This window comes from Phlebotomus papatasi, chromosome 1, assembly GCF_024763615.1.
Source record: "Phlebotomus papatasi isolate M1 chromosome 1, Ppap_2.1, whole genome shotgun sequence".
Classification (NCBI taxonomy): Eukaryota; Metazoa; Arthropoda; class Insecta; order Diptera; family Psychodidae; genus Phlebotomus; species Phlebotomus papatasi.
Window position 1 is genome coordinate 95688496 of NC_077222.1, and position 26434 is coordinate 95714929.

General features: G+C 33.7%; 1 protein-coding gene across 5 annotated transcripts in view; it reads right to left on the bottom strand.

Moving 5' to 3' along the window:
• Positions 1–17644: 17644 nt before the first annotated feature.
• The window catches only part of LOC129809874 (cell adhesion molecule Dscam2), a 98330-nt gene continuing 89540 nt past the window's right edge, over positions 17645–26434 (bottom strand). For 2 of the 5 annotated variants that reach the window (XM_055860012.1, XM_055860010.1), the window contains exons 27-33: positions 23114–23423; positions 22771–22934; positions 22346–22603; positions 22024–22251; positions 21752–21935; positions 19148–19336; positions 17645–18919 (exon numbers count right to left, since the gene is read on the bottom strand). In XM_055860012.1, coding sequence (XP_055715987.1) covers positions 18868–18919; positions 19148–19336; positions 21752–21935; positions 22024–22251; positions 22346–22603; positions 22771–22934; positions 23114–23423 — 1385 coding nt within the window. In that variant the 3' untranslated portion in view covers positions 17645–18867. Of the gene's footprint in view, positions 18973–19147; positions 19337–21742; positions 21936–22023; positions 22252–22345; positions 22604–22770; positions 22935–23113; positions 23424–26434 lie in introns of those variants that run through there. The other 3 variants (XM_055860013.1, XM_055860014.1, XM_055860015.1) reach the window with 3 other exon arrangements.

The following is a 26434-nucleotide window of genomic DNA, read 5'->3' on the forward strand; positions in this document are numbered from 1 at the left end:
TTCTAATCCTGTTCTACGTGTAGGTATTATGTGCAGAATTAGGATGCAGAATGTGTACAAGTTTGAGTTTTTACACTTGGATTTTTAGAGTAAATATTCCAGTTAATTATGTCTAATTAGAGAATTGAATTGAACAAATTTTGAATTTTGAGTTGCTTTTGTTATTTGTATTTCATTTCAAAATGAAGTATTACAAGTCTTAGTTCAGAAAATAACTTTAAAAAAGTCGAGGACATACTTATGTACAGGTGCTATATACATTGTACATTAGAATGATACTCACATCTGAATGGGTGAAAACGATGACATTCCAAAAGCTGAGCTTATAGTGTTCTTGATACTTCTAAAATAACATTTACACGGAAAAGGTAGATATTATTCACATGAGGGTAATTCAATCATCAAAGGAATGCTTGAGCTACCTAAACGTATATTTTATTTTATTTAATATATAATAATGTGAGGGTGGAAATCAGCATCATTTGATTGGATCACATCCTGGTAATCCGGTCACGTCCTTTTGGCGAATAACAGGGCTAGGATGGCACCCAACGAGATGTCGGCAAAAGGTTTTTGGGGATGACGATTCAATAAGCCAAAAATGTTGGTAAATTCTGCCTTTAAGACACACAAGTAGCTCACAAGTTGAAAGAGTCGATGTGTAACGGGAGGGGTCCCTGATACTGTCTCTTTGCGTACAGGACTAATGGTATTAAATAAATTGACATGTTTGTACGGAAGTTTGTGTCTGAGAAACAGGAAAGACGACTGAGTCATTTTTTATTACGTCTTACAAAATTGTACATTATATATTGGCATAATCCTTGAAATATCTCGCTTTTACTTCCAATAAGAACTTGAAGGAGTATTTCTCGAATATTCATTTCAAACATTTTCTTTAATAAATGGAAAATGTTTACAAACTGAACATTCCTTCTTGCGAAAAGTAACGTGTTCGCAGTTTATCAAGGATAAGCCTTGTTTAATTCTTGCACAATTTTCATTGTTCCATTTAATTAAATGAAGTACACCTATTGTTAAAGATTATTTTTAGTTGTGTTCTTATTACAAACTTCTCCATTGTTGAACTTAGGACTTGTTGTTCTAAATTGCATATGTTTTTACGCTATTAGGGCTTTATTAGATTTACAAAATAAATTTTGTTTCTTTAATCTATTCAAAGAGATATTCGTTAATCACGTCGCATATGTGCTTTTGGTACAAGAATATTTTTATTGCTTAGTTGAAGGCAAAAATTTATGCTTTTTTCCACATTTAGAAAAGCACACACATGAATATGATAGCGCAAAGAAATATATTCAATTTGCAATTTCAGTGATATTCGAGTTCACAAAAGAATATGAAAGGATATTTCATTTTTATGTGACTGGCGTGCTAAATTCGTTAAATTGTAAGGACAAGATTTTTTGATATGAATGAAATATGTTTTAGGGGATGGTGAGAATATTTTGCTCAAGAATATCGCATTGGACTTGATTTTAAAACCTGAAGCACAATCATCAGAACTCAGAACCATAGAATTTCTTCGATGTTAAATACTTTATTATAATCATAAAACATATATAAAAACATTTCAAAATTTTTGTTTTAACCAAAATTGTAGAAGTCAGTTTTTCTATTAAGAAGATTTCAACGGTTATAATTTGAAAGTCGTGGGTCACTTCTTCTCTCTAGAACGGTACCGCAACAGGGTGTTTTTGGGAGCATCAAGCTCCGGGTTCCAAGGCTAACCTGGGGGGAATGATAACTTTTCCGATACTATTGAATCAATAGTATAGATCAGTATGGATCAGTATGGATAATATGGATCAAGGGTGTGCAGGAATCGTTAAAACCGAATAAACGTCAAAATAGTTCAGGTAGCGTTTTCACCATTGACGTACAAATTTCATTTGACATTTGTTCCGTTTCAAACGATTCTTGCACACCTCTGGTATAGATAGTATCGACAATTCTGTATCTCTTAGATTTAGTAAATGATGCAATTTTAAATATTATTGAACTTTTTATTCTACCATTCTTAAAAGAATATGACTGTTGATAAATATCTATATCTGCTACAAAAGTGCAGTTATCATTTAAATTTTTCGGAATCGGCAGTTGATCGAATAGAAGATCATGTCACCCCTGGTTTGAGCAACACTAAGTTGGTGGCGCACACATAATAATAATAATAATAATGATGGCACAACGTTTCATAGAGGAACTTAGGCCTTCCCGCAACGGGAGTTCGGGAGATCCAATATTATTTTTTCTTATACAAGGATAGGGTTGTCAATCCTAACCCCGTGGAATCAAGCGAAGTGAAGCTGACTGGATTGGATGCAGTTCTTCAAACACCTTATCGCCAGAAAAACTCCTGGTGACTTAAAGGGGATCCGAAATCTCAGGATTTATATCATAGACCGAGTGTTGCACCACTATTGAGTGCTATAAAAGCACACGCATGGTAGGGGAGACTGGGGCAAAATTTGTCAAAACGAAAATTTCAATATTCACTATTTTCTAAAATAAAAGAGACTGAGGCTTGAAATTTTTATTATAGATAGCCTTCATGAACCTTCTTAAACTTACAAAGTTTCAAGGGATTCGAGGAAGAATTATGTAAAATAAAAAATAATGAACTTTTGAGCCCTATTTTTGAAATATTTGGCTTACAGACAATATCAATACTGATTAGCTCAATTTGAGCACATTTTCTCGTTAAGATAGAGAAAAATTATCTTCGGCAAAGTTGTAGAGGAATAAATTTCCTATAAAAATATGTCTATTTGATATTTTTAACGTTTTCGAGAGTAAAACGTCACAAACTATCCGAAAACTGACAAAATTTGCCCCAGCAATTTTGAGAATCTCCACAAAATCGACTTTTAGAAAATGATTCGAAAATCATATTTCTTTCGAGATAGAGGAAAATAGTGTTCTGCAATGTTGTAGAGCAGTAAATTTGCTGTAAGAATATGCTGATTATAAAACGTTTAAGTTTTCTCAGAGCTCGTGAAAGAATTAAATATGCGTTTTGACAAGTTTTGCCCCAGTCTCCCCTATAGGGGAAAAAGAGTAGTTTCAATTAATTTTAATATAAATACTATTATTATTATTATTATTTTAGTGTATTACATAAGGTTTATTATTGCTTATTATACTTACTTCACGCGTCTTACCTTACATGGGGTCCCAAAAACAGGTCCGGACACCGCGACTGTCTATTTAGTCCTTAAAGTCTGATGATAGCCGGACAGACAGACGGACATACAGACGTCAAAATACTCGAAACTGCATATTTCTAAAATTGTACCAGCATTACGATCGCTTAAGGAATAAGGAGTCGAAATATATATAAATAGTTCAAAATCGAAGGGTCCTAATGCTCCCTCTGTGGACTTCGAGCAGAAAAATGGAAAATTGAAAAACCCTCTTGTGAACTGCCCCAACGTCCTCTATGTCTGTTTGTAAAATTTATGAAATTTTTCCAGTGTCTGATTTTGAGTTTGTCCTAACCACATAGTGGAAAATCCAAGAAAGTTACGTTACACAAATACGTTGGAGCATTCCTGAGTGTATGATGCTGTTCTCTTATTCAATAGTGGCAGTTGAAAAGAAAAACCTAATTCAATTTCACACCATATATTCTTTCTTTTGTCCTTTTTCATCGTACCTTTTGTTGAGTTTTTAAAAGAAGAAACATAAAACACATAAAATGAAAGAGTTTTCTCATCCCATTTCTGTCCGAGAGTTCTCCAAACACCAGTAGGGCATGTTAAAAAAAAAGAAATCTAAATAGCAATATAGAAAGAAAAAAGCTTGATAGAAGTCTCCATTGGTTTTTTATCTCAAAGAGACCAAACAGTGTAGTCTTCCTTCTGTATATGGATTTACTATGTCTATACCTATCGACAGTTCCATTTCGTTATGTTCTATCTCAAAATTAAACATGTTAGAAAATAAATATGAAGTTTTGAAATTTTTCTGTAATTTATATTCGAAAAACATAAATATTTCGTTATCCAAACATATGGATGGCCTCTAAATTCGTATCAATTAAAGAGTTCAGTATGAGGACCAACATATCCTTCTTGCATTCTAAAACGCCTCAGAATATTATGAAATGGGGCCATCGATATCGAATAGTGGCCCATGTATTGGACACTATAAACCTATTTCGCCACAGTCCACTGGAGGCACAATCAAACCAAATGCTATGTGTGAATTTATCGATTTAATTCCTCAGCCCAGCTTTTCCATCATAGTAACTCTATCCCCAAACTCCTAAAAACTCACCCAGTATTCCAATCTAATTTTCCAGCTTTTGACTGCATTGCCATTGAATTGAAATGTGTCGATAGATTTTTTTTAAGCTCTATGATGGAGATGTTGTAAAATTGTTACAAATTTTGGTTGATAGAGTTTGTAATTTGTGATGCGAGATATCCAAAGCAAAAGTGATGGATAAATAAATTTACAAATATTTATGTACAGTGAAATTCAAACAAAGTGCAACTCATTTTCGTCACATAGACTTTATGTAAATACAAAATAATAACTGAAATTCATGATTTCCAGTAAACTGATTCACAATCGGATTATATGTTACATAGAGATGAAATACCTCACCATCATCAGACTCTTGTACATATCCGATAAAACAGGAATAATTCAAATATCAGGATGACTTTGGTTCCCATGGTACAGAGGAGTCAAATACCCTGAATTCATGGCCGGAAATTATTATTTGAATTATACACCTAGCGCGCTTTCAGCTGCACAACCCGAAATTTCATTCCGAGTTTGGTACACAAAAGTGTAAACAACAATCAAAATCATTTAACATGATATTCAGTCTGTGATGAATATCTGAAAGTTATACATATAGTTTGTATGTAGCATTTAAAATATTTACTGAAAGTAACTTTGCAGAGGAGTGACTGATGGATAATAATTTAAATCCTTTTAAAATCCCATAGTAAAATAAATTTACTATATAGAGTGCAATGGGGTAGTTTTGAAGAGAATCGTATTTTGGGAAAAAACGACTAAAGAGAAAATGAAGTGCATTTTTCGTGATGTTTTTCTTTTAGCCATGCAAAATAGTTAAGAAACTTACAAAATTTAAATGTAGATTCTGTTCAAAATTACTCTATTGTACCCTAAGTATGGATTCTATCCTTTAACCCACTTGAAAAGATAGTTAATAACTTGTCTGAATGTCAAGTATAACAATTTAATTTTTCAGTGATTTTTTTCAAATATTTGAAAATTTTTTGATTTTGCTTTTGATAAATTTCCTAAAAGTATAAAAAACCAATAATCGTTTTTACATCTTATTTAAACAATAAATTGAGATATATAACAGTATTGAAATAATAAAAAAAGACTGCAATTGATTTGTTGCCAGTCCTATGCAGAAATTTCAGAGAACTTTCAGCCCTAAATTACCCTAGGTAATCTAATTCCCGTTTTTTCCCGTCATAATTGTATTTCTTTTTAGCTGAGATTAGTACTAATCTCAGAATTTTCAGGCTAAGGTGAAATGTCAGATGGGATTTAGATTTAATATAAACGCGTTTTGATACTCAGATTATGAATAGGGTAAAATGAGGTAATTTGGAATCATTTACAATTTGGGACACTTGAGATTTTCTCACTGTTTCGGATGAGCAAAGAGAAAACAAAGACCACAAAATAGGAGAAAAAGACGTTTAAGAAGAAAAGAAACAGATTTCTTCCTTTTGAATCTCAAAAACAGTGAGAAAATCTTAAATATCCTAAATTGTAAATGGTTCCAATTTACCCTATTTTACCTTATACAATCTAAAAAAAAATAAATTTGTTTGTGTCTATTCGTCTAGTACTTCGGTCACCTTCAACCATCGTATAACTGCTTTTAGAGAGAACGGTAAGAGATATCAACTTGCGGATTTCAAGAAATATCAAGTCTCGAAGAGCACTAAGAAGTTGGTGATATAATGATCTCTACATTGCGAAAAATATTCGTTAAAAGAGCTTTCTTGAACAAAAATTGCCTGTGTTACTGTAGAAGGATATGTCAAAATTCTGTCAAGATATGTGTAAGAACGATAGGGATATTAAGATCCAATCTCCTTCGAAATTAAAGTGATCCGATGTCGTATATATAGAATTTTAATTAAGGACCTATTGCACCTATAAATAGTCTGTAGAAGTGTAGAGAGAAATGTCAAAATTCTGTCAAAATGACAATTTTTGACAAAAAAAAATTGTTGTCAATGTGTAGAGGCGGTAGAGGCTTCCATCATGGGTTTGTTTGGATTTATCATTGATCTTATTATTCAATCAAACCTCTACAAATTATGAGAAATTTTTGTACAAGTGGATTGTTTTGACGTTTTTTAATGCGATTTATGTCGACATGTGAAATCGATTTTCTTCAAAACCTTCAAAACACTCCATTTGAACAAAAATGTCATACAATATGTAAAAATGCCTTAACCCTTTAGGGACGATTAGAAAACCAGTGTCACATAAAAAATGTTTTTTTTTTCAGTATTATAAAGATACTTTTTTTTTGTAAATATTATACATAATCACAAAGTAGAAAGATGTAGGAATCTAGGATATTTTTTGGCAAATATCCAATTATATGCTATATATAGTAAGTATCAAAGATCAAAGTTTATTAATTTTCGAATTATCGCATTAATAAACGAATTTTAATATTTTTTCATAATTCCAATTTTATAACCAAAAACTTATTGGCACTAGCAACCACAATAACTTGTACATAATATTTTTTACAAAAACAAAAATGACTGTTTTTTGGTATTTCCAGGAAAGGTTTTTAAAGATTATGAGCTGTATAGGTCCTAAATGGATTTTTTAAGATTAGTTGTAAAACGTTTCCGCATATTCGGATGACAGCTGTCAAACACCTGAGAAATTCAAAAAAACATCCCTTTGCCATATGGGTTTTTGTGCGTAATCACCCTCAATCATCTGGATAATGGAATGTTAAGTGTATAAAATTGGTAGATTGTTAATCTGTAACATGGTTGCGTCTGTTGCCGTTTTACTATTACCGGGCTCACTAGGTAAACGGCAGAAACCCTGGATCACAATTGTTTTGATGATTTAATATAGTTCCTCATTTATATTCCTGATCAGGGAGAAGCGTTGTATTTTTTTCTAAAAGTTTGTGACCGATCTGAAGATATAAATTTTGAGGATTATAATTCCTTAATCCATTATAAACGTAGCTTTATCGTGTAACTGCAGATAGCGTGATTTATATTTTGAAGTGATCTTCTTTTGGTTTATACTTTTGTTTTAATCTTCAAAAGAAATTTGTGGAACGTTGCTAATTTTCAATGGTAAACTAGAATGTTGAGTTCTATTAGGGAGCTTTTCACAGTCAAGTATATAATAATAAGGAATGTATCTTTTACAAAGATGGGAGAAAGTAGGATTAATGTTAAAAGATGACCTGATAAATGTTGTTTGCTTTTCAGCCAAGGAGAGACCACATAGAAAATTTTCTTTAAAGTGGTTGAGTTTCCTAAACTCATTTACCAAGTATTTTCTTCCTAACCATTTTGCACTGTGACGTGACGAGCTTTTTTTGTGTGTGAAAAATATTCATGGGATGCGTGGAAGCTTATTATTTCATTATGCAAATTGGATGTAAATTTGGGCAAAAAGTGTGAATGGTTGGATTGAGTGGCGGAAAAAAATATTTATATTTGCATGTGATGAAAACGTGAGGTTTCCCAAAATGTTATGCAAATGTACCATCTGGGAAGCATGGATGGTGGGATTTTAATTTGATGAGAATGTTGATGCTGGTGGCTCCCAGGAGCAAGGGATTGCTCATGAGACGGAAGTAATCCACCTTTTTATTGGATTTACCCCAGAAAATCTGTTGAGTTTTTCTCTTATACATAACATTGGTAGAATAAGTGGGCGGTTCAATTTGAATCAACTCTCAGTGTATATCCTGTGTTGAATATAAATCATTGTGTATTTATGTGAATTCACACATGAGTTCAATTGCAGGTCATGTAGACAGAGATATACATAGGAGGGTGGTAAAACATTACATGGGGAAGACGGGGGAAAGGAGGGCTAATGCTCATCACATCTCTGAAACACTATCCCCCAGTGATAATTTCTACGACTGACCGCTTGACCTATAGCATCTCACGAGAGAATATATCCAACTGGTGTATCTTGGCTGGTGGATATGGGAACAACACTTGGTTCCCTGGCCCTGGCCGGCTTTCTGGGGATGAGGTTTTCATCTATTCACATTGAATCTTGCCTGGTACGTGCAATTTTGCGATGACTCAACAATACATCACCATCCAGCACATCACCCAGACCCAGGGAGTTGCTATGAATTGCGGAGGCCTAGTCCGTGGGAGAGGGTGAGAACATGGAAGCTCACAAAACCAGACAGATGCCACAATAATGGCTGATATAATGGGGATTACAATTAATCCATAATTATTCCATGTCTCCTCGATTTCTGGACTGTCAAAGGAGCGCCAGTGCTGGCCGTATTGTTGCCTTTGGCTTTGTCAATGTGGTCGGTTGAAACAGCGAGTTTGCTGGATGATGACCACTTACGCACAAAATTCAATAGGGTTATGGCATGGATGGGGCATTAATGGGGATGGTGGACGACATATATTTATGTAATATGGATCACATGAGACAGGACACTAGATTAAATGTCACCGTCAACCACACAACATCTCAGCATTGAATCCTATAACAGTCAATCAATTCGTAACGAACTTAATGGTATTGGGGGGTATTGGGATTCTCAATGGAAAATCACATGCCAAGGCTATATCATTTTACCTTTTGATAAATCTCTCCCAAAAGGAACCCTTTTAACCCATTAATTACAGCAAGAAATTTAGGTGAATTACTGGGAAAATCTTTTAGGGATTACCTGTGATACCTGTAATGTTAATAAACGAAAAACATGATATTCTTTTGATAAAAGCGCAAAATAGAATCTGGAATCTGAGAAAAACATGGTTTACTTACTTTTTCTACAATACGGAAACGCTCATAAGATTTGGAAAATTAAATTTTACAAGACTGAAGTTTTGCAATTTATATTCTAGTCTAGACATAGATTAAATTGTTTCCAAATAATAATGTCTAATAGAAAATTATGAAGCAACAACTTCAATTTTCTACGGAAACCATCAATCAAACGGTCTTATATTGGGTAACTGAAATTTTGAGATTGGGTTGCATTTGGATCAGCTATTGCAGTAGACAACATAAGACCTGTCTGCGCACGTCTGACGAAAGCTAGTAAAGCCTATTTCAGTCAATCGAACAGATGTTCAGTACAGAAACTGATAAAACTTCTTCTGGACAAAGACAATGATCCTTATTATGAGTTCTTATTAAGGGGTTATGTAGGTCACACAGATTAATAAAACAACAGCATATTTTCTTTACATTTTTTAAACATAATAAAAAAATCAAACTCTTAAGCATATAAAGGTACAACGTTTCTATTACAGTAGACTCTCTCTCAATCGGGAATATGGGGCGAAATGTCATCCAGGTTATCGATAGATTTGGGCATCAAGGCCTTTGTAAATTCCACTAAAAGCGTTCAATTATAAAGAATCACGATAAATTAGGAAGAACTAGGGGAAAGTGCCCATGCTTGATACCATTGGAAGCTTCGTAATGATTAAATTTTCTATGTTTCACATTATATGTGACTCATCGCAACCATATTTTAAAAACTATGGGAAAGTGGCCAGTTTTTAAAATATATTTCGGAGTCACATTTATTGTGAAACATAGGAAAAATTTAGTCATTACGAAGCTTCCAATGGTATCAAGCATGGGCACTTTCCCTACAGCGAATTTGAGCGAATTAGCTTCATAATTAAACGTGAAAATTGTCAACAAAATTTGTCGCCCGATTGAAAAAGAGCCGATTGAGTGAGAGTCTACTGCATATTTTTTGAAACTTTCATTCCAAATTTTAAAAATTCAGACGTTAGGATAGATTTGTGGAGTCGGTGGAGGTTGTTTATAAAAAAAATTATTTGGGGTGGATAAGATTTCCCAGCGTACATCCATCTGGCGTTAGAACACTAAATATTTCCTGTTAGCTGATGACTTAATTCGTACTTAAGAACTTGAATTATAATATAAAATATTTTATGTTGACGAAAAGAGAAAATATGCTGTTTTCCAGTCTTTTTGACGAACGTAACCCCCCTCCCCCCAATCGCAATGGCGAACTCCTAACCTTAACGTAACGGACAGCGTTCGAAAGATGAATAATTCTGCTGCTGATTTTTGGTTCCGTATGTGAGGAAGAATAATAGTGCTATTCCAATGAAAAATGATCATGTTTTTTTTAGCATCTTATTGTTCTTAAGTGCTTCTACATAATCGACTTTTCTTTGTAGTACTTCCTGTCATGACTGTTCGGGGGTTTTAGAACATACCAAGAACTTGGGGAAAACAGTCAAGACGAGACAGAGCCCAACACAAAAAAGTCGATAATCCAGAAACACTTTGAGACAGTAAAGTAATAAAAAAAACACGTTCATTTTTCATTAGAATAGCACCTTACTTCTTCATCCTATGCAAGGGAGAGTGGAGCAGTTTCATTCACGCATGATTTACGAAATATAAAATTTTGGAATAGGGTATAATGGAGTAATTTGGAATTGTACCTAAATTAGAATTTTGATATTTCCTCACTGTTTCAGATGGACAAAAGTAAAACACCACGATGAAGTAACTTTTGAATTTAAGAATTGTACTTTATCGTGGTCTTCTTTTTCAAAATTTGAAATTTCAAAATTGCAAATTACACCATAATACCTTAATGGTTTGATAAAGTAGGAAATGTGAAGTATCAAAAATAAAATAGCCAACACATAAATTAAAGTAGCTGAATTTGGGTGTCTTTAATATAATTTTTTCAACATTTGGCATATAAGACTTTCACAAAACTTAAATATTTCAGAATTCACTTTCAGATGGTCATTCTAGTCTCTAATAACTATCTTAGATGGTCATCAGACGTCATTTGGTTTAAACGATGGCGTGTAGATCGAACTGAGTCCACTGATTAAAAAGAAACATTGTTCAACTGGTATCATAATAGGACTATGTGGTCAAGCACTACTACTGACCACAACAAAACTGAGTAAAGATAGTACAGGACAATAAATTGATATGGTGGCACAATGTTTTATGGGGGAATTAGGCCTTCCTGCAAACGGACGTCGGTTCCGAAGACGACTAATGTAAGTCCAAAATGTAAACTTTACAGAAAAGAGGTTTAAAGTTTGACAGTTAAAATTTATTTTCATTAATTTCACTGCAATTAGTATACTTTCAGCTTTTGAAACTATTTTATCATACTTACGCATTGAATATCTTCTAGTTAACACTACTTTTAAATTAATTATAGCAAAATTGTGGGCAAAAAACTCAATAATTGGGCACGCTGATTTTAATTTTTTTCTTCTAACTTTTGCAAGAATATCTTAATCAACATAAAATTTTGTGGGGATATAGATCTAAGGTTTCTGCATCCAATGATACCATCTTTTTATACTATTGTAAGTAGACTTATAATAGTCTTCTTCGGAACCGACGATATAGTCATACATTTACGGGGATGGGATGGAGTGGGAATGTCAGTTCCATTCCTTGTGAACTCAAGTGCAGTGTGCAGTGAGGCAAACTGGATGCAATTCGAATACCTTTAACGCCCAAACAAATTCCTGGTGACACAAAGGGGATTCGATCCCGGTATATTTGCATCATAGAGCGAGTACTCTACCCACTTTACCACTTGACTCATTGAGTGCCCAAGAACAGAAGAAAGCATCCTCATTACAAAGTAGCCTTCCTGAGAAGTGTCCAATAAAAGGACTCTCTGATTCTTTCAATATGAGAACGGATTGAAAAAACTAATAAAGCTCGACAAGACAAATTATCCTGAAATATTTATATTTGCATGTTGCAGGCTGTATGTATGCAGGCATGTTGCAGGACGCTAGCTCTCTGGGGATAGGGGCACGAAATTGAGAAACAGTGGCAGGTAATAGGAGGTTCGAACTGGTACGAGTCCTGAGTTAGGCTATGCTGACCATGATCCGCAAAAAATGGTTGTAGTACCGGATGAGTTAGTGAAAAACATTACTTTTGGCACATATGGCTAAATATAGCGGTTACCTGAAATTTGTAGGGTATTTTTACTTGAATTGCCAATTCTTTCAGTAAATACATATTTATGGACAAAAAGAAACATTGAGTCTTTAAGTATGGTATGGTAAGTCCAATAAAATATCAAATATACAGTAGAATCTTCTAAATTCGAACGCTCGGGGGGTATTTTTGACATTTCTCACCTCCCAAATTCGAATGATTTTTTCAAAACTAACGAACTTTGTGTGAGATTAAATTGTACTTTGAATCAAATTCTCGTAGTTTCTCGCAAGTTTTTGTGGTAACATACTTCCTTTTCATTTTACATGACTATAATGTATGTAAACATTCAGGAAGAAGCACATAAATATGATTTTCATTCACCTAGAATACGGACCTTCTAACATAACCTCACAATTGACATTTTGAATCCAAACGGCGGCGTTCGAATTTGAGAGATTCAGATTTGAGAGACTCTACTGTATCAAGGGATTGATAGTTGTCTCTTGTCTATACCTTTTTCTTTCAAGTTACATCAATCTGCTAGGAAAGAAAAAATATCCCAAATATAGTTTTGTATTACTGCGTAAAATTTTGGTATGACTAATGTTTTTTCCCTCGGAGCCTCTATATTGGCTTTTCACTTATCAGTAGAGGTTCTATAAGAAATAACAAACCATATGGACCCACTGAAGACAAATAGTCCAGAAAAATGGGAAAAACAATGGCTTGGAAACTATAGCTGCTTGAAAGGGTAATTTTAGGGTTGTCTTATGTTACTAAGGTGTGTGTTTTTCTCTTGTCCATTATTCACCCAAAAAAAGCAATGGATAAGCTGTGACCTAAAGAAGACATAACAAAAAGAAAAATGCTTGAGTATAGTAAGTAAAATGGAATAACTTTTTGTGAAGAAGCGTCAAAAATTCTTTGAATTATTATGAAGTATTTGAGAGGGGGGGTATCCCGTGACCTGCCATAAAAGAAGAAAAATAGTAATTTCTTTTGTGTCATGACGAAAGACGAACCACAAAATGAAATTTTTCTTTTTTCTCCCTTTTTGTTGTTAGTATATTTTTGGGATACCATTTTCTTATGTGTCACAGAAAAGTCATCACATTTTTCAATTTATTTCATCCCATTTCGTGATGGAGGTATGAAAGTTTTATGCTGTATAGCCAAAAGTATCAAAAGAGTCCACTTCAGTGTCACTTGTAATATCTATACTTTTTGGAATCCATATTACAGTAAGAGCAAAGCTGTAAGCTCCAAAATTCCATCTAATTAGAGTCTGACTTTAATTATAATTTATTTGTAATTAGTTGAAGTCACGAATAAAGTTTGACCAAAAAAAAAAAATCAATACCAATTTTAATTCCTAATTAAATTTCGAGCCACAACATGGCATATATACTTGCCAGTATAAACACGAAAATCCGAGCGCCTACAGTTCGTATTGATCTTGTTGTTTATCCCATTTGTGCCGAAAAATAATCATGACATTCGTTTCCGATTCCTACTAACTCTCGATGCTGAGAGAAGCCAATTTAAACAGCTACATCCAACCTATTCCCAATGATTGTATTTATCCGTTCGTGTATTGGGGTGCTTTTGAAGCTCACCTTTTCTCCTACTCTGCCAATATCAGATCGATACCCAAAGTCCCAAATGTAATAAGCAAAAGTCACAATTCGCAGGAACTTGTGAATACGGGTGGTAACTTTATACCATTCCCTATCCACATACAACTCAGCATATATACTACCCGTAAATGTATAAAATCAGCCTTACATTCACATTCTATCTTCCCATCGTGGAACCAAGGATACAGACATGGTGATGTAGACACCAGTGGATGGAGGTTTTGTTCCGGATACATGCATGGACTTGGGGTGGTTCCCATTTACCAGCTTTAACATAAGACATGTAGCGAAGATTCCCCTTGTTTGTGACAAATGAGTTCCTTGGAGCTCATGGGAATCATTGCGCTGAAATGGAAAATTGCAACTATTGTGGTATATTCCCTCCAAACATATTCAGGGAAATACAGGAAATTAAAGATTGGGAATATTTAATTCCCATGGATTTCTCGCCATGAGACTAAACATGTTGAAATTCATATGCAGATACATTGAAAAATCCATGGGGAGAGTTTTCAACCGATGTGGGAGGTATTCGATCCGCAATATCAAATTTCAGTGCTGATAACAATTCCGGATAATTTGGGCAGCACAACATATGGGTCAAAAGTTTCCGTCCGGTTATTAGTTAGCCTACGAACATATAGGATAATCGATTCGATTATACTTGAACCTTGAAATAAAGGTATAAAAGATAACATTATTTATTAGGAATTTAATTTTATATCAAAGCTAATCACAGCTATCAATGACTTAAAGATCAAACGGATAGAGATATCGATTTTACGTAGATATTGATTTTCGCCAGACTTCCGAGCAATCACGACATTAAATGAATTGTCTTTTAATTGATCATCTACTGGGGCTTAGAGGAATATTTGTTTTGAGATGACAACTTTGGATTTAGGGCAAATCCTTTGAATAAAACGATATTCACTACTAAGTACACTTTTATTGCTCAAATTCCACAGAAACAGCGGTATAGGGGAGAGCCGGCATTCTTGAGATACTTTTTATGTTTTGACTTAAAGCATTATTTCCAAGATTTAGAAAATTATCTCGAAATTTTGTATAGCGCATAGTATTATTCACTATCATTAGAATAGACTTTAATAAAATAACTTGAGTAGTGTTTTTGTCAAATCAAAGAATAATGTTTTTTTTGCGATTGCTCGAAAACGCGACGTGCAATAAGTAATTTTTGTGTAAAAATCAATTATATTACTACCAAGCTATTTTAAAAGTGATCTTTAAATGATTTATAAATCAGTTAAAAACGATTATCGATCCCTCAGAATATAAACCGGACAACTCGCTAATGGCCAACTTTACAGGAGAGTGATTTAAAGCTGAGATTTGCATTATAATAATATATTTGCTCATAATACTGTGAAAAACATGTTCGAATCAGGCGTTTAATTACTCTGAATAAATAGTAGTTAGCTTAATATTCTTTTTGAAGGAAACTGCAACACAATACGGTCTAATTCTACCCTTGACTAATTTTAACCCGTTTTTTCCTAAAGCCCTTTTCTCTTAGTAATTGTTGACCATTTCTTTTTATTGGACTAGTATCCCTATCTATGAATCCATCTTATGTTTCCTATTTTATAGTTTTATAATCAATTAGAAAACCATAAGTATTTGAAACTGCCCCTATTCTCTGTACTTATCCTAGTTCCTTTTATACGGATGAAGCGGCTGAAAGCTCATTGTACAGCTCATTAGAGCTAGTCATCCTACTCTTGTAGTACTTTTAATTCGCGGAAACCAACAGAGCAGGAATGGACTGCTCTGCTTTTACTTTGAAAAATTGTTAAAGTATGTAATTTTAAGGTAAGTCTAATATGGGCTTCAGACCAAAGGCTTAGCCATCTGACTTAGCTCCTCTAATTCATTATCATGTACGATTTTTTTAAGGAAATTGTTGTTTAGTATTGGATATTAAGGGCAAATGATACATTAGATTTTGAAAAATCAATAAAATTCTATTGTCATTTATTTTTTTGAGACCTCAGGGATCTGGGCTAAATCTCCAGTCTGAAGCCAGAATAAGCATAAAAAGCAGATTTTCTGCAAAGGATTATACAACCTGTTAAGGAGGATTTCGACCGTTTGCCTCTGTAGTTGGGCGTTTCAACTAGGAAAAAATTTTTTTGGCATTATTCTCACGGTGCTGTATTTGATGAGACAAGAAAGTTTTTCTTCTACGACCATATGATCAGACGCCGTTTAGAGGTGGCTAAACGACCCTCTCTGTAGTGTAAAATCCGGTAAAATCAGAAATTTGTTCTACAGAGAGGGTCGTTCAGCCACTTCTAAACAGCGTCTGATCATATGGCCGCAGAAGAAAAACTTTCTTGTCTCATCAAATACAGCACCGTGAGAATAGTGCCAAAAAATTTTTTTCCTAGTTGAAACGCCCTACTCTGTAGGTTGGTCACCAACGCTAAGACGGCGGTGGACGCAATAGAAAGAAAAGCAATTACTGTTACTGTAAATTGTTGCGCTTTTGTAGCATTTGTCGATGAATATCTATATCTATCTATCTATCTATTTATCCATCTATCTAAATGAATAAAGTACAAATATGATAAAAATCGTTTAATATAATTAATATTAAGGGATAATTAGGCAATGGTTATTGTTTAAGATTATGATTGATAAGTTCATCATAATCCAAGGAGGGGATTTTCTATCATATTTCTCTAGAGCCAGAAGCAGGGCTAAGACGAGAGTGCAGTGGTTGAAAGGTAGGGGGTGTATTGCAATCTACGTACAATAGATTCTTGCTAATTCGGTTCTTTTAAGATCGGGCTACTTTTTAATCTTGATTATAATTATCGAATGAATTAAATGTACTTAAATTTGTTGAGATGTTCTTGATGTGATTTTGAATTATTGAGAGGTTTTTATGAAATTTACAATAATACGCAAATTTAATATGAGTACGTAGATAGATGAACAAAAAATCGTTATGCTCTGGACACTTACGAATTAAGCCGAGAGACGGCTTAACGCAATTGTGATCAAGATAATGATTAGACTAAATTCCCATCGATATCCCATTAAACCATTTATCGGCTTAAGTCGTTAAGTATGTCCAGCACGTTACATTTTAAGCAGGTTGACGCCCGAATTTGTCAGTCGAATCTTTGGTGTCAAATGCCAGAATTTTAGAGAATCTACACTGTATTTGTTTATGGTAATTAATTTAATAAATAGCAATACAGTAAAATTCAAGTACCATTGAACAAAGGGCGATTTTATGTGACAGGTGACTGGCATCATAACACAACATAGAACACAAAAGCTTTATGTTAAGATGTGTTCCTATGGTTTCTACCTTAAATATGGAATGGAATAAGAAATTAAACGCGTGCTATTTTACGATAAGGAAGATCATAAAGGTGAGACAAGCTAAAGAAATATTTGAGTAAGTGAATGAAAGATAAACAGAACATTTCTACGAAGATATTGGATGTTTCTTTCAGCTTTTTAATATGCATGAGGAAAAGTGTGTATTATTGCTTTTCAATCCGATTACTATTTGTATTGAATTTCTTCTTTGGGCGTATACAGTTTATATATTCTTTTAATTTATATCCTCCACTTGATGCTTTCTGCATTTCAATGGAACATAAGCAAAAAGAAAGGAAATGGAAAGGATTTTTTTTCAATATTACCTCTTAAAAAATGTAATGGAAATTAAATAATTTTTTGTAGAATATTTTGCGAAAATTCCATGGTAATTTACGTGAAAATTAAATTGATGACAAACACCAAAAATTCAATTCTTTATTAATATCATTTATTGTTATTGTTTCATTTAGTCATACAAATGGAGATTAAAATTAAATCCCTTGTACATGTTTTCATATGATTTACATAAATTAATACTCTCGCGATTATATTTATTTCAATTCTATATTGATGTCAACATTTTTGGCATAATTGAGTGGATCAAAATACTGCAGGGACAGAACTGATGGGTTTCTGGAGGAAAGTTTTTTGAAGTTTTGTAATACTGTGAGAGTCCAATAATGTGTTCTTTTATTTTATAATGTGGCAGTAATTTTATGTTTCACGGCGTGTGTTTATTAAGGGTTTAAATTTCAAATTGCAATCCATCGCAATTTCCGACTGTAACACGGTTTGTGTACAGTATGAAGATGCCTGCGTATTCAGTTAAATCGATATGTTAAACATTTAATTAAATTTTCTGCACATAGTGGAAAACACACGCAGTGTAGTCTGGAAAAGCTTCCCACTGATGTTCTACTCTTAAAATTATAATATAAAGCCCACCCTCCCCAAACTCAACGACAAACTATCAGTTTCCCAACCAACTGTACCGTACTATAACAAATATTGATTGTTACTATTATACACATTTAGATGAGATTTTGAATTCTGCTTTATACGATACGCTTTTGTGATGCAATTTATCATGTTTTCCTCTTGTTACAGTGTATTTTGGCTGAAAACAGTTTTCCAAATATCACAAATTGTTATACAAATATATAAAGAACAGTATTGGAGTATAAGTAAAAATTTCTTCACCTAATTACGATCCTACAATCGTTCAACGAATTTTCATTTATATAAAAATCATTTCTTAAATATATGAAATAATGTTTGTCTAAAAAGAATCAATTGGTTTATTTAAAATTTTCTATTTTAATTTCTTTTTTTTTATTAGGAGAATTTCATGGTTTTTTTTAGGAAACTTTAATTTCCCCAACTCTCGTTTTCCTTTATTTTGATTTCATTTTCATTTCATGTTTCCGCCTCTGTTTTTGACGGTTTATACATTTAGATTTTCACAGTTAGTGAAAAGTTCTTGTCTTTCACAAATATGTCTTGTAATACTTAGCATGTTTTTTTGTCTTGTTGAGATCTATAATTTATTGAATAAATCAATTTGTTTATGTGTTTGGTGTGAAAATTGCTCTCCTCTGTCGCTTCCAATTCCTTCCGCCAAGAAGCCGAAAAGGTGAAAAACAAGTTTGTAAAATTTTCATACGTGAATTGTATATTCCTGACGTTCTTTTTCTTTCTTCTCGTGGTACCTTGATGTATATAAGTCCAGAAAATGGAGGAATATGTAAATTTAGGATTTTATCTATAAAACCGACGAAAAATGATGATCTAATATGCTTTTGTTTTCTACATATAGTCAAAAATTTGTAAATACAATAAATGGAATATTTTATCAAAAGCAAATTCATGTATATATATATGCATATTGTATGGGAATGGTGTATATTTCACAAGATAGCTAAATTTAATCCTCTTACCTGGCCAACAGTGAGGTTAACTCTTCTCTCTCCACCTTCTGCATATCATTGTTTTCCATTACTCTTTGTACTTCTAAGTCTAAAGCTCGTTCTCTATCACATTCTGCCTCGCTGAATTCACGTGAATCCGTAAACCCACTTGGTGGGTGAAATTTAAGCCCATCCTCAAGTATAACCTCACTGTTGAAACTATAAGAGAAATATTTATGTTATTTTATAGTTAATTACCTCCAAACCCCTTTTTCCCAGGTAGTGAGGGAGTGTCCACTTTAGCTAAATAGAAAACCACTAAAACACAATAGTTGTGCAATATATTTGCTATTAAATTTTAATACTGGTTAGTTTAATCTTTCTCCACTGAAAAACATGGGGTTAATTTGAGAGTTTCAGAGAACAAAGACCAAATGTGGTATACCAAAATCTTCAAAAAACTTTCATTGATGATAATGGAACAAGTTTCCACTTAAGAGCACATTTGAGAATTAGGGAAAAGTGGGGCAATTTCATTTAGCAAATGGAGAATTTTTAATTTAAAGTTTTTCTATACATGATCGTAAATGTATTAAATGCTCATATTTGCGTATGTACAGCATCGGCCAAAAGTTTCTTGACAAGTTTGGAAAAGTTACTCAAAATGGTTAAATATTTGCAATTAACTTTTTGTAATCCTGTTATATTTCAAAGTTATATTATTTGAAAGGCAATTGTTGTGTTAGCACATTTCTAAAGTCTTTAATGGTTATTATATACATATAAAAGTAATGATATAATAAGAAATACTGAAATAAGAAATTATTTCATTCAGAAATTCATTGAAAACACTATGCTTCATTTTCAGAATAAAACTTTAATTTCTTTTATTAAGGTAAAATTTTTAAGTATTCTAACCATTTATTGAAGAACTCTGGCCAAAAAGTAGGGGAGACTGGGGCAAAAAGTCACAAATTGAAAATTTGGAAATTCAATATCTTCCAAGATAAAAGATATAGCGGCTCAAAATTTTTTCCATAGATGGCTTCCATAGACCTTCTTCAAAGTCGTAAGTTTCTTAGAATTCGAACAAAGATTTCAGAAAATAAAAAAAAATATTGAAATTTTTTACCCTATTTTTAAAATGTTTTCCTTACAGCAGATATCAATTTTGACCTACTTATTCACCAAAATTGATGCACTGGTAAATATTTCCTAAATGATTTGGACTTTTTGAATACGAAACCACTATCTATTTTGGAATTTTACAAAGATTCTTTTCCCCAGAAATCCTTTTATTAAAAAGGACCACTTGGGGTAAAAACTAACAAAAGGTATGGAGCAAAAAGTAACAAAGACCGAAGCAATTTCTGATGTCTCACGGTGAGAAGAAACGTCATTTCCGCATCTCGCCGCTTTTTGTATGCATTGGTCAAACGATTAGCAGTCTCTTGTGTGTTTTTTCTAAAATAGCTTGAAAGGCACTTTTCTCGTTCAGATAGAGAAAACTGTGTTTTAAAAAGGTGAAGCGAAATAAATTTTCTATAAAAATAGCTATTTTTTTCAAATTTACCAAAGCCCGTAATAAAGCAAAGGTACTATTTGCCCCATCATTTTTGAGAATGGTCACAAAATTACCTTTTAGAAAACAGCTCGATAAATGTATTTCCTTACACAATAGACGAAAATGACTTTAACAAAGTTGTAGAGAAGTAAATTTCCTATAAAACTTCACTAATTAGAAATTTCTGGGGCACTAGGGTAGTTTATAAAAAATAAAATATCCGTTTTGTGACTTTTTGCCCCAGTCTCCCCTACTGTTTGTTGATGAAATTCTTTTAAAAAGCTTAATGTTTCTGCTCTGACTACTTTTACCCCGCGCGAAATTCGTTCTACGGCCTATTTATTCAAAAGCAAGCCCCTGCGGGTATGCAAATTTTCTTGATGCGTAATGCCATTTCGTGCTTTTTTTCGGTCCTGAAAATGTGCATAATACCGGGACTGAGTGTACATAAAATTTATATTACACATTTTTAGATCATACATTTTTCGGAAGTACACTTGTGTAACTTACAACAACTATTCTGGTAACCGAGTAAGCCAACAAATATCCTTGTAATCCTTTCCTGATACAACTAAAAGCAAAAAAGTTCATAATAATTTGCGGAAAAGATTCGCAAGAAATGTTGAGAAATGAGAAGCTGCCCCACCATTCCCTAAATGTAGTCTATATTTTTAATAATGAGAAAATAACTTACTTTTCGTTCGAGAAAAAGTCTTATTATTTTACTATAAATTTAATTATTTTTGGTATTTTTATTTTAAATTTTTGAATGTTTTTATTTAATCATTTTAGTGCACATTTGGGTTTGCTATTTTGCTATAATAACATGGAAGTATGGGAAAAATAAAGCTCATAAAAAAATCTTTCATAAAATTGCCCCACGTTCCTCTATTCCAATATTTAGGGTAGTATTCTCAATATTTAGGGTTTTATTTTTAGAAATGAGAACTCCACGACACTGTAGTAATATGGTTAAAGTTTTGTAGGAAAAATTGGTTTCTACATGAATGGGTGCAAATAGGTGGATGAAAAATTCTAACACTATTTTAGGATTCAGGTACCTGAACTACCTGTTGTTACTTCCAGAGCGCAACATATCCATCGAGTGACTCTCTCGCGGCTTGGGGGCTTGCTGGCGTGAACGGCTCCTCACTTCTGGTTGCAAAACATGCCTCGGTGTGTTGCTCCTGCGCTCGGTCAAGGGTGAGTTGTCATTATTGGATTCGGTACTTGAATCTGGTCGAAACATATCTGCTGGGGGGAAAAATGAGACAAGCGTGATATGGATATTGAGATTGGAAAACTTAATTTTACCACTTTAGAGAATATAATATTACTTTACCTCTTGACTTAACCGGTACTCTGTAGGTGGGTGCGTTGGAGAATTCATTGATAGGACTTACACTAGTGTCTGATTCACTTTCATCTCGATTCTCCTTTGAACGGCTTTTACTTCTATTTATGAGTCGACTATCGTGACTTCCACTTTCTCTGTTACCCTTTATCCTGTGTGGCTGTATTTGACTACTTCCTGCCACCACTGTCATACTTTTGCTCAATGTTGATTCATCTGAACACACCAAAGTAAATGGATAAAATTATCATATTTGCATCTCCCTTTTGGATTATATTCTATAAAGGAGCGTTTTTCATCCGGATCTCACCGTCTGTGTTGTAGTATCGTTGCTTGTGCCAACTGGACTTTCCTTTCACGTGACCAAAACCGGAAGAAGGGAGCACAGGATATGCCGTAGCATTCAAATCACTATCCGGATGGCCGAACGTTTTGAATTGCATAGTATAGTCTAAGGTAGATGAGGTGACACCACGGGTAGGTGTTTTAGCATTCATCACCTGACCAGAGGCATTTGTTCTGCCGCCGGCAACACTGAAGGTGGCATATGGTGAAATTTCGTACATTTCTGCGAATGGGGTTTCAAACGAAAAACATACCACATTTTAGTTACAATGGGGATAGGGTTTAGTAGGAGGTTTAGATATGGTGTGACGTATTGATAAATGATCTAAGGGTGGTACGTGCACTTCTTTATGTTGTTCAATAAAACTCAAGCGTGAGTGATTCATTTACCGGATTCATTTCCCTTGTCAACTGTCTTAACAGGTGATGCCGAATAAACTTGCTGGTTCCTCCTATTTTCGTGCTCCTCTTTTATATCATTTGGTATAGCTCGAGATTCATAGCCACTCATTGATGGGCCACAGAATGCTCGACGGTGCCTTAGGATTAGCATTCTGTTCTCAGAATTAAAGGTGTATAAAGGGTATATATGGCAAGGATGCGCCACCCATCCCAGAGACACAGAAAAAAAAAGACAGAACAAGAGAGTAATTAGTAAAATGAACACGCACATCGTAATTGCTCCTTAATTAATAATGATTGTGCGACAGGAATAAAATGATAATCTACTCACGTCAACAGGAGTGCTATTATAATGACAATGACTACAACAATGAGTGGTAGAACATTTCGCTGGCCGGACACTGTAGCAATCTCATGGGATAAGTCATTTTCCGATGGGAATACCTCGGGTGGTGCCACGCGCTCACCATCTAGAGTGGTGGTGCCAAAATTGAATTGAGCCGTCGTTTTACCTGCGTCATTTATTGCGGAGACACGTAATTGGTACCATGTTGCCGGTGCAAATTCACAAAATAGCAGTTTTTCTCGATTCTCCTCGGAATTTGATATATCAGAACTGACAACTGTCCAACGTATTGTTCCTGCCAGAACATGCATATAAATAATTTAATTATTAGCTACATTCAACACAATGCATGGGATATTAAACTTTTTTCTTGCATCGTGATAATTTTGTCAAAGATTCAAAGCATTAGCAGTGCAAGAATGATTCTTTAAAGATTCTTCTGGGTAGAATGAATTTTTAATCCTGGGATTTAATCTTGAATTAGGTCAAATAAGGAGTCTTTTTTATTCTTCTGCTACAGTTTTATTTTTATATGAAAATGAAAAGGACAAATATGTTTTAATTTTAAAGCCTTTACGATTTTAAGGGATGTAATATATGGTTTTCAATAAAATCTGAAGTTTTACTTAACAGGGTTAACCCTTTATGGGCGAGTGGGCTACCGGTCACACAAAGATTAAATTGTTTTTCTGATTCTGACTATTTTAAAATAAAACATAACTTTAGTCAAAGGAAAAAAATCTGGGGTGGAATGATAACTTTTCGATACTATCGTATCGATAGTATCGATAAATCTATATCTGTTAGATTAAGTGAATGTTGAGTTTTTACGGATCGTTGGACCATTCATTGAAACATTCTTAAAATAATAAAGCTGTTGATAAACATCTATATTGGATACAGGAAGTCCAACTATCATTTAAAGTTTTCAGAATCGACAGTCGATAGTATCGAAAATGAGTTATCATGTCACCCCTGTTTTAGATTATCAATGATCCAATTGTCTTTAAAGGGTGAAGGGAGTCTGAACGATGAGAATTGGTACGATTTTTTTGCGCTAGCGAAAAAGTTGTCATCTTAACACCAAAAAAAAACCTCTTTTGTTTTGCCCAGAGCTTTTGGTCCCGACCAGATACAACCCTCTTACACAGAAATATCACGAGATTCCTTTTTGTTAAAAAGAAAAATTAAAGAAAATGTAGCAAAATAAATTTCAATGCCATACCAGAAACTGAAGAAGGTCTATATCGGGACCGAAATTTGGAGCAAGACCGAAATAGTGTTTTTTTTTCTTAAGATGACAACTTTTTCACTGGAGAACACCGGAGATACCCCTATCAAGGGTCTAAGGAAATCTGTCAGCTTTTGAATGTGCCGAATAGTGCAGATCCCAATTTAAAAATTTTATTCTTTTAATTCAGTTCTATTCTCTTCTATTCTAGGGGAAAGTGGGGAACCTTTGAATATGGGGAAGCTTTGAAATTGGAATTTTTCTCTTTTAAGTGGAAGTGAGCTATATTGTAATGTAATTTAGCTTCTTAATATGCTTGGGCAGTTAAATTATGTATACCATGGTAAGGCTCAATTTAAAAATAGGAGAAAAATCCCAGTTTCAAAGCTATCCTTCATTCAAAGGTGCCCCACTCTATTAATAAAATAGAGTTTTTGTATTAAAAATAAGAAAAAAACATAGGGGGAGGCTTTGATCGTTCGCACATACGCTACCTTCAGACACTTCATATTTCTCCCATATTCATTTATGAATCTCACATATGGCTATATATTGTAATAGCTAACCTTAAATCCCATCTTTCCTGAAAAAATTGAGAGTCTAATCCTTTTTTCCTAGTTTCAGGAAGCAAAAAATAAAAACAGGTCCAAAACTGTAATTTTGCTGTGCAATATTTCATACGATTGTGCAGAATTAATATCACTTTTCTGAAAAACTACTATCACAGAGGGTAGAAGGGTTATTAGGAATCAGATTTATGTAAAAATCTTTTAGGCTGAACAGGCACTTTTTGTGGGTGGAACAAAATTCACAAACTTGACTCAGATTCATCGATCGCACATAGAAGACATGGCTTCTCTCACATTTTCCAAGAAACTTCATTTTAGATGCGATCCCTCATATTCACATCTATTGTAATCTACCGATTTGATCCACCACTAAAAAGGAAAACTTAAAAATCGTAAAGTTAATAAACAAGAAGTAATTTGACTCAAATAGGCTGCAGTTGAGTAATTATTAAGCAATTTTGCATTTCTTTGATATTAAAATATTTTTCAAGCTTGCACAAACTGAATGTGCAATGAACGAATCACATCTGCAATAAGCTCATACAGTTTACAACTGGTTTTTGACAATCTTTGACATAACCTCACTATTGTGTTGTTTTGCATGACAAAGAAAAGAAATTGTCCGTAAGAAGATGTTTTGTGAAAATTTTAGCCTGTTCACCTGCTGAAGCTCAATATCTGTGCTAAATCCCGATTCCTGCAGCTGCAGGAACAGCGAAATCTTCAATGATGCGCATTCAAACGTTTTTGTGCATATCCGGCTCCGTGGAGGAATGGTGGAATCTTGTGTGGTCTTCTCGCTTGCAGAGTTTTAGTCAATTTTTAGCTTTAAAAACTTATTGATTCGTGTAAATTTGGTGATATTTGGACTTTTCAAGAAAGTATTCATCAGATTTAACAGTTTCCGGAGTGAAATTCTCGTAGAATCAAGCAAAAAAATGGTTTTTAATGTCAATAAAACATCTCTCAGAAAAGTTCCAAAAAAGTGATATTAAAATGTTTTATTCCTTATAAAAATGGTTTAATCAAGTAGATTAGAGTTCCCTTTAAACAATGATGTGCAACTTTTAGTATCCGGTGCAAAATTTACGGTGAAAATGGGGTGTTCAATGATGGCGTGAATCGTGTGCGATAGTAGAAACTTGATTCATCTATCGGACAAATCGCCATTAAATTTTCATTTTCCTCTGGAGGAAAATCTAAGGATTTCCTGGGATTTTGTTTGGTGGGATTATGAACCTTATAAGTAAGACATTTTTTTGGCATAGTTGGAGAATCCATACGGTTTGCATGGTAGTCAGAAAAAATTACTGAACTTGAACATCATTTTTGTGTGCGAAAGTTCAAAGCCTCCCCCTACAATATTTCAATGATAAGTGTGCACAGAAGTTGACCACTTTCCCTTACAAATCTAATCAATTTCTTGTTCTTTTGTCGTATCTCTCCCCTCTATCTTTTGTTAATGTCTTAGGCCTCAAGTCTATTTTGACTGCCAGTCCTTTATAA